We start from the raw sequence: 19,024 nt of genomic DNA on the forward strand, positions 1-19,024 counted from the left end.
CCTGACCACAAGCTCCCACTTGGCATCTTCTGTGGGCAACTTCTGCCAAGTCAGTAGGTCTGAGATAAAACAAACAGAGAGAGTTTATGTAAAGATATATGCTATGAATTTGGCCCTTACTGTTATCTAAACACTGTTCCTAACATTTAAACTCCTTATGGGGCTTCCACACAGCTGGGGATTTGCTGAGATAAACTGTCTTAAGCACACATGCTGCACAGAAGTCTTCTCTAGGCTTCCAGCTGGCCACTCTTCTTGCTCTCATGGAGCCTCTGCCTCACACACTACCTCTGAACTACTCAAGCTTCACTACGTTTTCTTTTGCTGAAGATGTAAGGACAGTAGCAATTAGCAAATCCAGATCATGGTATTTTTCCTCTCCCTTTTCTAATTGTAGTGGTATAATTAACTTTCAGTAACTTTTAATACATCTATTTTCGATGTTAATCCATTTCAGTGTATGTAAATAGCAAACAAAGACAAAAAAGATGAAAGATTTATATAAAAAAGTCTCACTGCAATCCCAAATTACAATAAAAACAATTAAATAGTTTAGTACAATAATATTATTCTCCTAGATTATCAAATCAGGTTGACTTGCCTAAAACTGGTAATAATGTATGCAAATTTATTACAAGAAGACACTACTGAAATTATCTGGACAAGCATATTAGGTAGTCTGAAGAAAAAAACCACTTCCTCTGAAGTGTGAACACTTCCTGAAATTTTTCGTTAAATGGAATTCCAAAGATGCATATCATCGGAATATGTCTTTCTGTAAGCCTTATGAACAGTTTCTCTAATCATCTCTGTACCTTGTAGGGTTCACAGAGATGCCCCCTCCCTCCTCCAGATCTTACTGGATCACAGACTAGGAGATAGGCAAAAAATCCCATTTGTGGCAGGCAGAAGAGGCCAATGGCAGCATCGGGTCTTTGGGGGTGTGGTGGTTGTTTTTGTTTAAATCCAGAAAGCTAACTTAATGAGAAACAGGATTGGAAGAAATATAGACTCAGCACCTACGTACATTCTCCCCACTCTCCCCATGGTAGAGTGCCACGAGTATTTTTTTCCCCCTCAGACTTCCTTAACATAGACCAACCACCCACTCAGTTATATTTCATTTACGCATCTACACTTCCGTCTGGCCGCTGTTATTTGCTGGAGTCCGTTAACCATTCTTTCCACTTTGTTGCCCCAAATCTCCAAGATCACAGCTCACGCAGTTACGGCACATGGACAGAAAAGAGTAAGGCTCTGTGCCCCTGTGCAGATTTAAGAAAGTCCCTGCTGTGGTCTTCGTGGAGCACTCTGAAGAGGCCCCAATTTACATATTGGCAAGATACCTCATACAGACACACAAAACATACACTTACGGTATATTTGAACACTTCTATCTGCTTCATATTACAGTGTATTATGCTGCTCCAACTTTATTTTTACAGGTACTGAAAAAATAACTAAGAAAGCACAGATGAATTACACTACAGAAAAAGAGGCGTTCCAGTCAAATACCACTTATATTTCAAGCCTGACTCCGCTTAATGAAATTCTCTGTAGATCCTCCTTGTTCTGCTCAACAAAACCCTGAAAATCCTAACCCACTGAAGCACACACAGTAATCAACTGAAGTAATATCTCAATAGCTTAGAAAAATAGGGAGTGATACACTTTGAAGCGTGAGAGGAATTTCTACTATGTGTACATACATGCACATACACACAAATAAAAAAACAAAAGCAGAGTATGAAAAACTTGTACAGATGAGGTACTCTAACTGGGATGACATTAATCCTCTAAGGAGAGCTGAATATAAGAAAGGAACATCGTATGTTGTTATTTCCCATACCGTATCTTCTACTCTGTTAAAGGTTTGCAGCAAATCCTATTAAAATATTTGTCTACTTTTATATCCGCAATTCAGGACACAATAACTCTGTCTGACAGTCCTTACTGGGCTTTCATCTGTGAAGTAATATTCTCACTTATTCTTAATTTCCTTTTTAGACAGGCATTCATACAGACACGACTACAGCTTCTCCCCTCCCTTGCTCAAGATGCAGTATCATTTGGGAATATGCATCTCTGATGTAATTTCAGGAATTTGAATGCACAACCTGTCTCAGTTCAACCAATCTCACTACCTAGCTCTTTTGGCTCGTTAGGCATGGCATTTTCAAATAAAGAATCATTGGCAAATCTACTCAAAAGAAAAAAAATACTCTACCTGCCTCTTTTTGCTTAAAATTAATTCAGAATCACTCAGTCCAAAGGTGTTCTATGACTAGATTTTCTATAATAATCTTTCTGCTAAGCCAAGTCTAGAATACTATCAAGTTGGTTCATTGACTACTTGGGAAGGAGAGGAAGGGGGACACCCATGTAGGTCACATATAGACAAAGATAACAGTATCTCATGTGTTATTAGTAGCATTTATACTCGTGTGTGTGTGGCTGAAAAATTAAGTTTTCTGCAGCAGTAAATCCCTCTATTTCCCTCCAATATTACACAAGGCTCTACCAATTCTTACATCTAAGCAAACTCCCAGCAATATCCAAACTTGTGGCTTCGCTCCTCAAAGAAATTCTTAAATCAAAATCAAAGAATAAAAATAGACCTCTCTGCATCTTTAAATAGTTAAAACAATAGGATAGCCACGTATCTTTACTTTGTCAAGCAGTGCATACCCTTCAAATACCTTGCTTCAGACTTTTGTCATATCTTTTCCCACCCCCACCCAATATTGGATTCATGTTCAGAACTAGCAGGAAAAGTTGCTGACAAGATGCATTAGTATACAAGCAATTTGGCTTCTTACCAACCACAGATACCTAGCCAGATTATAGAAAGCATCTTGCCTAGAAGCACATTTTCCCCAATACACTTTATCCAACCCAACTCACCACCAAAATAAGATGGTTCCTCCAATGCCACATTCCCTCTTGATGCTTATTTGTGCATTCCTCCTTACACAATCACTGACAAGACACCAAGTGAACTAAAATTACCAAGCTAATTTTAATTTTTTATTGGATCAGTGAGCTAATTCAGGTTACTGTACAGCTGCAGGATCTCCAGTTGCCACACTCCTTTATATCACATCACACGTTTCAGGAAGGAAGGAAGGGCTAGAAGAGGATTGTCCACTACAGTGGCAGCCCCCAGGTGCACTGCAACAAGCATACCGCATAACCATACACAGTTCACCCACTCTGTTTCATCAGCATTAGTATTTTTTGTAGTGAAGCAAGGATAGCAAGGACAATGATGTTTCTTTATCAGGTAAGGGGGGAGGAGAGGAGAAGAAGAAGGGGGAAAAAAAAGGTCTGCCACTGTATCTTCCTCCTTATATTCACAATAATGTGTATTGACAATTTAGCTTCTTTCCCATTTCTTAGGTTAAAATTCTTAGGAGTTGAATAAGTCCTACTTCCAGAAGCTAGTACCCCAGCATATAAACATGTCAACAACTATCCAAAGAAAAGAAACATGCAGCACTGCACTTCAAGAACAGCATAAACTGAGCTAAGTCTGCTCAGATACCTTTATTGATTTGTATTTTGGGGCCGGGGGGGTGGGGGTGGGGGATTTTGGCTGCTTGCAAGAAATAAACAGCTTATTTATCAAAGGCAGACAGATGAATCAAACACTTCTCTGCACAAGGAAACACTACTCAGCAAGGAAAACTTACAGTGTTGTTCAATATGTTAAACAGCATAAGCCTTTTTGCTACTTAAAGTCACCTATCTCCTTACTATATCATGCCAGTATAATTGTCTGCGAGTTTACTGCAGGTGTGCACAAAGAGACTTTTACAGTTTAAAAATGACACCGGATTAAAAAAAAAGTTAAAAGCTTTAAAGAGTTACTTGTTTTCTTTTTTTCTTTTTTTTAAATATGGATCCATTCCTTCATCTGGTTTTATCATGTGGCTGAGGGTAGGAGGGGGAAGAAAACAAATGCTTTAGCCAGGACTACTTCTACTGCTGGGGAAAGATGGGGTGTTAATTCTAACAGACTGGAATCATAGAAAGAACAGAAAATGAAGCTCAGAATGGAAACATGAAAGTGTACACTAATAAAGAAATAAATTACTTCCCTCAAAGAATCTGGGAGAACAAAACACTAGAGAGAAACAACCAAATTAAGGCAGACCCCTAGAAGAGTCTGATCATATGATATACTACAATTATTGAGATCTGAATAACTGTAATTTACAGCAGTAGTAATTTTGCCCACTACGTATAATAGTTTCAGATCAGTACACAAGAAGGCTGATACCACCTTTTTCACAAAAATACCAACATGCTGGACAGAAAAGCATTGCAGAAGTCTTTAGAGACAAAAAAAAGCAGCTCTTCTGCCTCAAGAATTGTTTTGACTTTTTAAATATTCTTACCAAGAATCATAGCTGCCATCTAACTAACCTATAACAAGGTAAAAAACTAATTACCAATTACAAATTCTATAAAATAGGAATTATAATTAATAAAATTAAGTCTTTATAAAAGTGAGACTTAAGACAGGCTTTATATTTACACCCACTATGCCACACAATGCAACGTTATAAAGCACGCTACGTGCATGAAGTTCTTGAAAGTACCTGTAACTGTACCAGAGAGATTTAAGAATGCACTCATTGACTTGGTTACAAATTTAAGAAGCTGCATCAAAATGTAACAGTGGAAGAAAATACACAGGTAAACCTTGAGGAGGTCACAGAAACTAACATTGTTTTAAAGTACTATGTAACTCTTCTTGGTTTCTCTAGAATCGCCTGTGCAAGCTAAAAGAAAAAACACCTGTATTATTTACCTGATTCAACTGATGGGATGTACTAGTTTCTCAACATATTCATCAAGGGGAAAATAGAGAAATCAGGAGAGAGAGAAATGACTCAATACATCCACTCCTCCTATCAGTCTTCTCAGCACTTCATTTGGGTCTTTGCCTCAGTCAGCAGGACTCTCGCTCACACAGCATATAAGGGCAGGACTGCAGACAGTCACTGAGCACGGTGAGTTTACGCTTCCTCCAAGCCACAGGGAAACCAGTGCCTCTGTGGTTTAAGACTGTGAAATGCTTGCCTAGTTCTGGAGAAGATGAATCATCAATAACTCTTAATCTGCCACAGTAGCTTCGTGCATTGCCCTCTTAAGTTTAGAAAAGTCAAAGGCAGCCTGAGTGCTTCTGATGCATCTTTTAAGAAACGAGCCTGGATCTAGGTCTTTACATTTCCCCCCTTGAGACTGACTATGATATAGCTATTTTCTTGTTCTTAGTAGAAAGAAAACAGTCAACTGCAGACTATATATCTCTCTGAAATAGACTGTGTTTATATTCATACACACACACACACACAGGGTGTCTCCATAGACAGTATGTTATTTTTGCTGTCTAGATCTAATTTACAACTCAGGGAATTTTAACTCGGCAGAACATGGGGTACACTACAAATCTTTAACTGGTAGTTTGAATCAGATCAGAGGTCATCAATGAAGCTGTAATCGGAAGACAGATAGACTTCTGCCCTCTTCCTCTATCCCCCTTCAGGCATTCTGATAAACTTTATATCAATGGCATTCCTAGCTAGCAAAACACAATGCAGAGTCTTCTTTTTTATTTTGAAAAGCTAAAATCAAAACTCATAAGTACAGGCAAATCAGACAACCAGCTATGTGCAATATTATTGCTGAAAATTCTATCAGATAGGAAAGATGAAGTGCAGTATAGCTTCTTACAAAGAAAGGAAACTGGTGCTAATATTTATTGTGCTTATTCAAGTGAAGTCAAGGTCCCCCCCCCCTTTTTTTTTAATAGATTAGGCCAGTTTCCCCTCATTTTAAGATCAGAAACTCAAGCACGTCCCTCACGCTCTGCTTGGAAAAGCATGAGTTTCTGCCAAAATACGAAGATAAGAGACTATGCAGAAGCAAAATTTCATTTGAAATGGGGAAAGCATTTTCAATTGAATCATTTTCATCTGTCTGAAAAAGCTCATCTGGAATTAAATACACACAGAACAAAATCCTGCAGATTTGTAACTCATCTGAAAGGACACACCAAGCTTCTCTGCAGATCATCTTTCAGCCTGACCTTTAAGTTCAGAGTAGGCAAACATAAGCAGCCCGACTCCACAGAACAAAGACCTGACAGTAAGAAATTACCCCACCCCTCTGCAATATAATTACTGGATTCTTCTACCGCATACGTCCCTGTAAGAGAGAAGCTTCTGCACATTCTGATATGCTGCTGCCTATTTACCACCTTTTGTAACAACTAAACATTGAGTAGGCTGCCTGGAGAAGCTGCAGATCCTCCCTCACTGGGAATATTCTCAGCTTGACCTCGGCACACCTGAATAACCTAATCTAAGGCCCTGCTTTCAACAGGTGATCTCCAGAGGTCCTTTTCCATCTGGACTTCTCCATCATTATACTGTATACACACATATAGTTTCAAAAGACATCTGTGACCAAGGACTTCTCTTCAATATTCACTTGCAATCCAACAGTGAGATGAATAAAAGGCTTAAACAATTATCTTAACTACCTGAGTACCTCTAAAGATTTAGTTGATACTAACATTTTTAATTTTTGCATTGACAACTGGAAAAGCATTCCAAACATCAGTACAATCTATATCTGGAAACATGAAATATTGCATTAAGGACAGGATTCAGTCTGAGATTAAGATGTTTCAATCTGGGCGTTTCCATGTATGCCATGTGTCTAAACTCTTGTAAGTGAAGGTTGTCAATGTAACGAACGGCTAAGAAGCCTGTAGCAGACCAGCCGGCAGATGTCCATTAGGATGTGCTGAACCACCCTGCAAAGCCAGCAGAGAGCTGGTTAATATAGTCAGGGGAATATGAGAGATCCAAGGCATACGGAGGCACCTAACATTAGGCAGCTTATTCTTCAACTCGATCCTATTTCAAGAGTTTATGCTCCCATGACAGAATTAACAGCTTAGTAACAGAAGAAAAACCAGTTACAGATAACACTAACTTAAGTCACAAAGTCAGTTTCTCAATCAACTTCTCCCCAGCACCTATGCTCTCATATTTTAACAACAGTATTACAGGTATAAATATAACAATTTATTTAAGTATAGTAGTGCTTTAAGACAGAAACTTGCATATAAAGCAAAAATAATAATCTTTTCACCTATGTACTTGGCTTATTTATGAATCTAATATTTTAAGGCCCAACAAACTATAAATTAGAAAATTAAGCTGTAGCATATTTTGCACCAGTTCAGCTCTCCTTGTGTTACATTAAGCATTCTGCTTTCTCTATTTCATATACAACATAGCTTTTTACATCTACATTCAAATTTTAATTCCAGAATTAGTATGTGTTCGATTCATGATGCCATTCACAGAAAGGCAATATTTTCATTGTAACTGCATGCCATAAGACAGGGATTTGTATGCAGTAGCTTGAGTCTATTCAGTTAAAAAGAAAGTTGTTTTCTCTTTATAGTTAAACATGCATTTTAATACATAAAATTGAAAAAAAAAAGAATTCAAATTTAATTTAATATTAATATTTGAAAACTTCTGGAATACCCTCTCAAAAACTATTTCACCACAAACTACAGATGTAGCAGACCTACACCAAAAAACATTTTCAAACAAGCAGCATGAAGGCAACTAAGTCTGACAGACAACGTCTGATGAAATATTTAAGCAGGTGAGTGTGCAAAGATACAAAGACAGACCATCCCTATCCCAATTTTTCAAACATAAACCTCATGTAAACTTTGAGAAACTGGGAGAGCAAGCCCAAAAACTGAACATAAAACCACCAAACTGGCTGGGCCACAAAGATAAAACAGCAGCAAATTTCTCTTAACCCCCTGATATCTAGCCTGTAGTTTGCTTCCAAGAGTGGCCAACAGCATATGCATAAGAAGATACAGCATTGTTGCCCTGCTTTTATAATCTGTAATAGTCCCCTCCTACCAGCATCTGTGGTTATGTGCTTCCTGCACAAAGACTGTACCTTCAGGTTAGACAACTCTTGCTAAATTTTCACTTAATTGCCTTTTAAACCATTTAAACTTTCTGGATCAATGTAATTAAAAGCTGTGTGAAAGAATATTTTTTTCTTTGCTTTAAACTAGCTGAGGTCTTTAGAAGCTATTCATATCTGTATTGTAAGAAATTACAAGTAATCATTTTCTCCATGTCTATGCCACTATGACATCTTACAGACTTCCATCACATCCATCATCCTATTTTTTTTTTTTTCCCTCCAGAGAGCAAGAGGCAGATTGTAGATTTACTTAATCTCTCTGGGAAGACATTACTACCTTCAAGCATCCTTGTTGCCTTGCTATGCATCTTTTCTAATTCTGCTGTCTCTTTGGGAGACAGGAGAGAGCAGAACCACACATGGTAGTTCAGATGTGAATACATCGTATCTTTATGCAGTGGTGTAACAGCTTGTTTTGCTATTGTTTTCCCACCTGTTTTTGACAGAGGAATCAATATTTTCATGGAATCACTCACAGCAACTCCAAATTTTTTTTCCTGGTGGATAAAAATCTCATGCAGAGCCCATGGCTGTGCATGCATAGTTTGGTCTATTTTCCTCCTCCACTTCCCCCCTCCTGCCCATATGCATTAGTTTGCATTTGTCAAACCTGAACTTTGGCCATTTCATCACCAGGTAGGTCAGTATAACACAACCACAGGTTTTAACGGGTTGTTTTCATTCCTCTAAATACGTTCTTCTGTCAAAATTTGCCACCTCACAATTCACCCCAAAACAGCACAAATCTCTCCAGAACTCCAACACCATTCTGCTGTGAAAACAGAATGTTTACTCTTTGACAGCTCAGTATCTTTAAGACCCTTTGGCAAGCAACCTGGGCAAGGTTAGTGGAAACTGAAGTGTTCTGTACAATTGGATTAGCATACACTTATCTACACACTCACTGACTCTGCTTTACGGACTGGTATTGGGGCAACTTGCCCTCTGCAAAGCCCGTGCTGATTCCTCCTCAGTACAGCACATGTACCCGTTCTATTCTCCACTGACGTTATTCTTTACTACAGTTCAGACTTGCCACTCCCTTGGCACTTTTTAAAAAAAGCTACTTACACATTTGGTTCCTCCCACTCCTTTGTACTAATGAAATTTTAAGATTACATAGTGTATTAAGCAGTTCAGGAATTTCAGATCAGAGACCCTTTAGGACTCCTAACTGGTTAATACTAATTTCCACTGAAACTCCAAATCGGGAAAGCTCCACAGACTCATTCCTTGTAAAGAAATGTTCCAGTACAGGAAAATTCCTCAGCTTTCATATATAACAACAGGCATTTTGGTCTCCTTCAATAGCTTTATTAACAATCTCTTCTGGCCTACCTTATTATGGATTTACAGTTCATTCTCTACAGTTCATGCTCTTTTTTTCCTTCCCACTTGGAAAAAGGGCTCACATTTTCAAGGCCCTGTTTACTTCCGGTAGCCTCTTTTTCTTTGCTATTTGTTCATACTGACTTAATCATAGGCTTTTTATAGCTTTTATTGATAGCTGGTATAGGCTTGTTCTAAACATTAACGAAATGCATGACAAAGAATCACCATTTTAGCTCTAAGCATTTTGCTCCCCTCAGAACTTCTTCAGCTTTATATTACTCTCTTTTCGAGATAAAAAAACCTTAGTGTTTTAATGCATCTTTTTCATGACTACTACAAAGCTGAATCTGAGCATGGTTTAGCATATGCTTGAGCACGTACTAATGAGAATGCTCACTATTACACACCAGTAGTTACATCTTGAGCCAATTCCCGGGCAGCGCTTGGTAACAAATCAAGAACTGCTCAATACATCGCAAGTCAACGTTACTTGTCAATGCAGTTGGTTTATTTACCTATCATGATTAAGCTTTATGTAAAGTAAGACAGATTAAACAGTCATTCCTACTTAATTAATGCTGTGAAATTTAGACTCTTCCACAAATTATCCTTTCTCATTCCTGGCCTGTTAGGACAGTACCTTCATTTTAAAACCACTGATATTTCAATTGACCATTTTTTAAAGATTTGTGACATTTATATGTAAGCATGTATACATTTGTTTTTGACATAGACGCCTACTTATTGAGACTATTTCTTGAGACGCCTCGGTTGTTTTCTGTCGTGTGTTCTACTTACTCAATTGCACACAACTGAAGACTAAAGAAAATGTTTTACTAATGCTTTTTATTTATTCTGGCAAGGGTAGGCTGTCGCCACAGGAGAACAAGACCATCATTATGTTTCTCAATCTTGTTTCAGCACCAGTTGGCAACAGGAAGAAAAGCTAGAAGTCCACTTTTCACACAGCCAACCACTTAATTAACACTTTGTCATGTAAAACAGTCCTTCAAACATTCTTACTTTTCCTCAAAGATTTTTCAGGAGTAAGTACACATGCATAGCAATGATTATCCATCTTTTCATGCTTTCTAAAGCTAGCTACAAGCTACTATTACACCCATTGTGGGCATTCAAGTGTCACACTTTACTCAAAGCAAGAAAAGCAAAGAGATACCTCTACTGTCCTCCATGAACAGAAGTATGCAATTTATTAAGCAGGCGCAATACAGAGCAATTGGAAAAGGAACTTCTACAGCTCTTTGACAATCCCATAGCGAGGATGGCTTCAGAGCATCAAAAGGCGTCACTCCTTTTGCCAAAGAAAGCAAACAGGTTTTCTTGACAGCCCAGGTTAGGTTTTAAAGGCAAAATTAAAAATGATGGCCTTATCTGACAAAGACAGTCGGATAGCTTTCACTTGAATTATAATGTGATTAGGGTTTTTTCAATGTCAATTTAACATTCAAAATAAAACCGTGTGCCATTTGGACTAAAGCAAATATTGAACAGATATGCAAATGCTCAGACATCTAGACCTCCATAAATCTAACCCTGCAGAGCTGTGTGTGAACAATCTCAGTTTGAAAGACTGCCCCCATACAGAATGGACTCATGGAATGAAATAAATCCTGGCTCATATTAATGACTATTCTAAAATCAGGCATGTGAGTATATTTACCTCAAAATAGATGTTTATTTTGACTGCTAAAACTTTTTTTGGCGTTAAAACTGATCCAACTGCTCATCTAGTCATCCTTCTCATATCCTGAACAACACAATCTTCCTGCTTTTAGACCACCTTCCGATGACAGCAGCAATCATTTGCTATAAAATTTTCAATGTCTATGATAAGGTTTCATATACCTTTCTGTGAAGCAACCAATATTGTGAATCACTGAAGACTAGATACAACCTAGGACAATAAATTCTTGTGCAGTGTGAAGTTCTAAAAAAACAGCTAGAATCAAAATGAAAGATCCCTGTGAAATACAGGAGCAATATCTGGTCTCATCTTTTACTGGCATTCACTGTTTTGAAATAAGAAATTGGAAATCTACATCTTATTTTTACCTCCATCTTTGCTGTAGATATCTGAGCGCAATTATTTTCTTGCGCACTTGGAAATGGGCAATTTAAAAGGTAACTTAGAAGTTCCAGAATTACTAAGCTTTATTTCAGACTTAAATACAAGATTCTTACTTGTTCCACGATTTCTTGAGAAACAGACCAAATATATATACATGTATCCCATTAGCTGACCTGCTCACTGCAGTAACTTCAAAAGAAATCTGCAAGTAGAGATGAAAAAAAGAAAAGCAAAACAAACAACACCGCAAGACTCGGCCATTTCAAACACTAAAACTTTAAGGGTCACATGTAAATGTAGACATGCATTATGTTACTGGTAAACTTCTAATTAAAAAGTATTATGCCACTCCCCTCTTGCCATAGCTCTGAGTCATAGGAAAAGCATAACAGTCTCTTTTCGAGACACATGAAGATAGTCATTACATTTAAATCTGGTTATGTATAAGTTTTGTCAAACTATATTTAACAAAGAAAAAAAAAAGAAAGGGACTAACAAAAAAAGTATGGGGTTAGATTTATTTTTACATCTGTGTTATTCTTCCAAAAAGGTCACAACCGTATCAGCTTTATAATTTTCCCTGGAAGAACTCCTATTTGTAAACTTCAAATCAGAGGTTCTGATGGCAGATCTTTCAAACGAAGCTTTCAAAGTGGCCACACTATTACTAAAGACCTTCTGACTTTTTCATTAGATTCTGATATAGGAAGCAGCGTGAACCAAGATTTTTGAATGAACACAAGAAGGAAGAACATGAATGTTACAGTACTCTGAAAGCTCAAATGTGGCCTCCTTCATTAAAGCACTTATGCATTAGAAGACTAATACTATGAAACATTTACTTCTCTGTCTCCTATCTTTTAGTTGCATCTGAAGGAAGTATTTTTGAAAGTACAGATTGCTTAATTAAAACAACTAGTCATATGAGAAGTTTTCCTTCTTTTCTCAGGTTGAAAACACAAGACAAGTGGTAAACTACTTAAAAAAGGTCAACACTACAGAATTCAGGCATCTCCACCCTTGTTGTACACTGTGTTACAAGGAAGTGCTTCTTTCACCATTGCTTACCAAGGCAGCAAAGAACAAGACAATTAAGGCATTCAGTTCAATATTTACTGAATCCACAAGTTTATTCTAAACTATTATGAAAAAGTATACCTGCATTGACTAGCGCAGGTAGATTTTTTTTTAAATACATATAGCTACAATCAACTGCAATTACTTATACTTTCTACTGCACTGAAATCCTGCCCCTTCTACTTTGCTTTAAGAGCTTTATCTTACAGATTCGATTAAATAAACGTTGTACAAAATGCAACAGTCAACAATTTTTCAAAATCACCTTCCCTTTTATACAAGGATACTTGGCCATTCTAGCTATTGTTCATATCAAAATAATAGAAATTTCTTCATGTTTTAGAATTCAGTGCAAAACACCATGGATATTTCTAGGTAATCTACTTGCAAACAAACATAAATATCCCTCCCCACACCATGCTGATCATCACGGAAGCATCTATGAGATTACATGTGAAATTTATGCTATTGATTTTATTTTATTTAAGTCATGGACACATAAAACTATTGTGGCCATTTCTACCTCTACAGAGGTCAGAGTCAGAAGTCTTTTATATGAGTCGGAGTTATGATTATTTCATGCACTGCCATAGGTACCAGCTCTATTTGAGAAAAACTTCTGAAGTTATGCATTTTCCTTAAGTTTTTTCCATACTGGTAATAAGTTAGAAGAGACCCTAACATTGTTTTAACAGGTCTTCAAAATTATACATTATTGTGCTTTAAAAATAATGATTCTTCCTTTCATTGTGAGGGTATTCTGCCCTGACCCAGCCCTCTGGTCCAGTTTTGGAAACAGCAACCCAAAGGGTAGAGATAAGAAGCATCTTAGTACTGTGCCACCTGCCTGATGTTCATCATTGAAAGGACAGAGGAGCAAGCTCTGCTCTCACATGAAAAGGAGGAGGATCAAGGAAAGACAGGCCCAAGTGCTGTTCTTCTTTCAGTGTAAAGGAGAGGGTTATGAATCTGAGCACAGAATGTTGTCTGGAGCTTAAGAATACAACATAAAAATGCAGTGATGCCCGTCAAACTTATCCCCTCTTCTATTCCTCTCTGCGTCTAAGAGACAAACCCAAAGCTCCTCCACATCTCACTGACCATCACAGTCTACTTTCCCTATAGTCATAGCCAGCATTAGAAATGATTTCAAAGAAAAAAATTTTTTTACTTAAAATCTTCTAAGCATTCTAGATCTCTTTGTATGTATAATTATGAACACATAATCACACAAAACAAAGTGTCATGTCTTAACCCACAAGTGGAAAACATCAGAAGTGTTTCATTTCACTGTAGGCATAGAAAATTTTAATCATACTTCTTAGGTACTTAGCCATCTCTATCTAGCTTTCAAATATTTATGCATATGTAGATATCCTATTCTAGTGGTTTTACTCATAGCAGTTATAAAGCTCTGTTTCCAGTCAGGATAGTGAAAGCAAAGGTTAATTTGTTCCTATCTACCTTCCCAGATAGTGCACAAGATCCAGTATAGGATTCTCACAGACTCCACAATCCATTAGGCAAATGAAACAAGCCGAGTTAAGACTCTGAATTTTCTAGTTTTCTTCAGTTCCAGCAAAAGATTATGATTTTATGCCAAGTGCTGCACTCTGGATCCATGCAACAGCACCATCGAGACCTTTATACTCACACTGTACACCCTGAAAGGTTGCTTGTATGGCACCCGTAGGTGTGTTAATTTTCTTTACAACAGAACCACACCTTTGCAAAGAACATCTTTGTTTAAAAGGACATTTCAATTAGTTTATCACTTGCACTAAAAGTGCAGTATTTTGCCCAAGTACAATCATGTTAATTCCTAGCACAGTTTTAATTTTAAAATATGATTGGGAGCTATCAACCAGTGCCACATAACTTACATTAAGAAATAATTTCTTTGTATTTATTCAAATTTCCAAACAAATAAGATTTAAAACCTTGTATGCATACCTCATTTTATTCAACTGTATTTGGACAGCTGAGCCCTGTAGTAATAAAATATTACTTAATAACTTACTAGTAAGCCCTGTAATTTCAATAACATTATAATCTCGGTTTGATGAATCTAAATAGATGTTCTCCCCAGTATCTCTCAGACTATCTGCAAAGCTGCCCATTGCAATGGTGAAGCATCTGCTGGTCATTCAAACAACGCTCCCAACGTCCGCAACTCAAGTTGACATGCAAGATTCACACATTTAAATCAAGTAAGAACATGTTGCAGTAAAACATCTCTGTATCTAGCACTGATTAAAATCTCTTGACATGAAATATTTACAAACCTAATCATACATTTTTATTTATAAGTGAAAACAAAGAATAACATTACAAAAACTGTAAGATTATTAGAACAGCAGGTGCTAAAGACAATGAGTGGAGAATCCATATTATTAATGGATCTTATTTTTAAAATCAATCTCCCTGTACATTTAAGGACAGACACCAAATGAGGATTGGCAAATTTTTTTTTCAATTCTTTAAAAAATATCTTAATATTTTTTTCTAATCCAAGGAATATATACAATAAAAAAAAGATTGAAGAGTCTAGCAGCAGGCATTAGGCATTTGAGCAAAAACAAGTATTAAATAGCACACCATCAATAACCACGTAATCTCATTTTAGATTAGTATATATGATACCTAGAGTAATAGAAAAGTCAGGAAAAAAAAACTATTTCTGAATTGAAACAGACAATCGTAAAAAGAACCACAACAATCATGCCCTAGATAATCATGCTTTAGATATAAGCCTGTTTTGGTAAAATTTAGTGAAGCTGTTAGAGTGTCTATATAATCCTAAAATAGAATGCTGGGATAAAAGAAAGAAAAAGGCTACGCATCACAAAAAAGTCAGTTAGATAATACAGTCAGAATGAATCCTGCTTTGCAGAAAAATTCAATAACACTACATCAGAGCAAGAACTGTGCACTTGCAAAAAACAGAATTTGAGTCAGTGAAACAAGTGGCTACATGAGCTTATCATATTAGGCAGGAGCTATTGTCCTTTACTTTGGTAAAGTGCAAATCTGTTTTGCAGCTTTTCTTTTTTAATCTACCTGAGACACTACTGCAAAGTTGTGCTTTGTTCAAGATCAAAAAACCCAAAACATAGCAGGAAGAAAAAAGACTAAAAAAGTAAAAAGTGAGCAGAAGATATTTTGCATCTGATAACAGCTCAGACACATGCTACAAGTAGACTACTTCAGAGCAATAAACTCTATTAAAAGACAGCAATAATGAATCAATTCAGGAAGTCTGTGGTATTCGTTACTCCTGAAGGAGCAAAGATCGGTGGAAAGGTGACAAAAACGGAGGAAGTGAAACTCTCAGAAAGAAATTCTATTTGTTATTTTTGTTTCACTTAAACAGCACTTCTAATGCACATTAAGCGCACAGCTTCTCTGTACAATCTTTGAAAGTACAAGCATAGTTTCTCTTAAATTCCCATAAAAATCAAGTGTTACAGAGAATGTAATTTCCAAAACAATCATCTTTTTGCAGAGTCAGTAAGCATCCAGTGTGACTGCCTATTACAAACTCCTGAAAAGCAAATCCAGACTTCTCTGAAACAATTTTTGCTTGAATCAAAACACATTTTTGTAAAAACAAATGTGATCTTAAGATTTTCAGCAACAAAGAACACAACTGTCCTGTTGTTTTACTACCTGTATGTAAACAGAAAGAACAGATTTAAGAATCTTGACTTTAAAAAAAAAATTTTTTTTTCCATCCTCTAATTCTTATGGCTCCTCAAGCATGTCTCACTTTGATAATAAAATCCCTGAGTCGCTGAAACCAGAGGAAACATTATTTCAAAAGCAGTAGAGTTAGTACAACCTCCGCATTGCATATCCAAGCTTCAAAGCCGCTCCAAACTACAGCATCATACTAAGAGCTCATATTCCTCAAGATTTCAAGTTGGTTTAAGAGCTCCTGCTTCCCAGCTAAAAAACCCTCATCTACGCATATGCCTGCACCGAGAGCAAAGAATACAAAATTTCACACTGAGAACCACCCCCCCCACACACACACAAAATGCAAGCAAACCCACAAATATCAGGAATGGTACCTAAAAGCTAAAATCATGGATACAGTGGAAAGAAGCAACATAAGAAGCGGAGATAGAGCTAACAAAATCTGTCACTATTTATCAATTCAACCCACATTCCATCAAGCTTATCCTGCCAGTTGGGCAGGTTTTGTTCTGGTCAGTTTGTGCAATTTTTACTTCTAACTAGGTAAAATTAGGAACAGAACAATACACAACTTACAGAAGTCTAAAATGTGGAAAAATGTCTTTTAATCTGTCCCAATAACTTAAGCAGGTAGAGGGCTTTTATTTTTTTGTATCTCTTCTAGAAATTCTTGTTACTGACATTTTTATTCTCAGTCACATCATGCATCAGCTACTCCATTACTTCACCTGGGATCAACATCAGACTGATTGGCTAGCAATTACCTAGATCACCCTATTAATCGTTTTTAAAAAGGCTGGCACAGTATCAGCTTCCTTCCAGTCCTTTGGAATTTTCCCAGTGTCCTTAGATTTATTGGAAATCAATAAGGGAGTTCTGCCAGGTATTTCAAACTTTTGGGACTTGACAGGCTTATTTTTAGCAGCTCTTTTGTATTTACACTCAAAATGGGAAGGCATCACATGACAAGCATCCATCATCTATATTAACTCTCAAAACACAGATATTTTTATTAAACCATCCCCTGCATTCCATTAAAACATCTATAAGAAACAACATATGTGAGCAGGGAGACAGGGGGTTGATTTTTCTTAGAGGTTTGGTTTGCCTAATAGTAACCTACAGATTCTTCTACTATTTACTCATGCAAAGGGCATTCCAATAACTGCAATCTGTGCATGGAGTATTTTTTGATCTGACTGGCACATATTTTAGACATTTACAATGCAGCCTTGCCTCCCCTCGCAGATATGAACTATCAAGCATCTTACACAGTTCTGTCCTGTTCCTTGGTACTTCTCTCCTTCCTCCTTTAAGTCTGAGGAGTTGAGCTTCCCAGTCACTTCAGCCTTTGACGCTCCACTGACAGTAGCGCTCTTTCCAAGAAAAAAAAATACCTTCCCCAGCAAACCACCAATTTTACACATCACACATAGGAAAACTCTCTGGTCTGATGCAGAAGACACACAATCCCTTCCCCTCCATGCAAATCATAGCCACCAATCGCCCACTGGCTACTGCAATACCGAGTGAGAGCCATGCACAAGTTTGCCAGTCTTGCTTCCCTGGCTGAGGGCAGCATTTGTCTACTTTAAGGCACTAACTAATCAGAGACCTAAAAATATCAACACCAATGAAAAACCCAAAGCTGACAGGTGCCCCAAAAGAAGACAAGCCTCCCTCATCGAGCTCTTCATGAGTCCGTGACTTCAGCTAGGAGGTTCGCTAAGAAAGGGAAAAAGAAGAGAGACTGGGTAAAACACCACTGGCTAATGTTCTCCTGCCTACAAGTGCCCAGGGGATAATCTTCACTGAAGATTAAACAAGTTAGAATATTTTGACAGCGTGTTATTAAATATAAACTCAAACACCGATTACTCTCTGAAAGACTTGAAAATAAGCCTGGAACATACATCTGATGTAAATGGGCCAAGCTATTTTTTTTTGATTGTACATGAGGAAGATGCACAAGAATGGATACTGGTGTAGTGCTGAAAAACAAACAACCAAACAACTCCCCCCCCCCCAAACCCGAAACAGTAGTGGTAACTGGAGACAGAAGGGAATATGCAGAAAAAACAAGGGAAGAGAGAATAAGATGACAATTACAAAAATAAGGTATCAGGATAGGGTATAGAAAAAGATCAACTAGATAAAAAGGAAGCACAAAACAGTAAAGATGATTCATTTTAAAAAATAGATGCAGTGTGGTCACAAGGCAATAACTTATCATTTAAGCTTCAACATTCCAATTAGTGCTCTAAAATAAGCAGCAGAACAGATATATTTAAAAGCTGCCCTATGTTACAAAGATGTGTTAGCATTTACATTTTAAAAGATACTGAAAATCAATGTTAAAATTTTCAAAATATCAAAAGTCTTTAAATGATGGCGTGTTTCAGGAGAAAGTCAGAGTTCCACCTGAAAAAACAGGCACCTGTTTTTTGTTTTAGAATAAATAAATAAAAAAAAAACTTATTTTCCACTAACATTTTTCAAACCCAAATACAATCTGCTTTGTTTTCTACAACGTTTTTATGCGCACCCTGCCAACCAGCCCCTTTCCTCAAAGGAGATGGGTCCAGTCTTGTTCAACTTCATCAATGACCCGGATGAAGGCACAGAGTGCACCCTCAGCAAGTTTGCTGATGATACAAAACTGGGAGGAGTGGCAGATACACCAGAGGGCTGTGCTGCCATTCAGAGAGACCTAGACAGGCTGGAGAGGTGGGCAGAGAGGAACCTCATGAAGTTCAACAAAGGCAAGTGCAGGGTCCTGCACCT

General features: G+C 37.3%; 1 protein-coding gene across 5 annotated transcripts in view; it reads right to left on the minus strand.

The window, feature by feature from the left end:
• ARFGEF1 (ADP ribosylation factor guanine nucleotide exchange factor 1) overlaps nt 1-19,024 on the minus strand; it is a 99,728-nt gene that overhangs the window by 74,501 nt on the left and 6,203 nt on the right. Inside the window, exon 1 of one of the 5 annotated variants that reach the window (XM_026077058.1) lies at nt 11,578-11,635. The exons of the other annotated variants lie outside the window; for them this stretch is intronic. Within the exon in view, the coding sequence (XP_025932843.1) occupies nt 11,578-11,629 (52 nt within the window). The 5' untranslated portion in view covers nt 11,630-11,635. Of the gene's footprint in view, nt 1-11,577; nt 11,636-19,024 lie in introns of those variants that run through there. 5 annotated transcript variants of the gene reach the window in all.

Source organism: Apteryx rowi, unplaced genomic scaffold (assembly GCF_003343035.1).
Source record: "Apteryx rowi isolate R43461 unplaced genomic scaffold, aptRow1 scaffold_446, whole genome shotgun sequence".
Classification (NCBI taxonomy): Eukaryota; Metazoa; Chordata; class Aves; order Apterygiformes; family Apterygidae; genus Apteryx; species Apteryx rowi.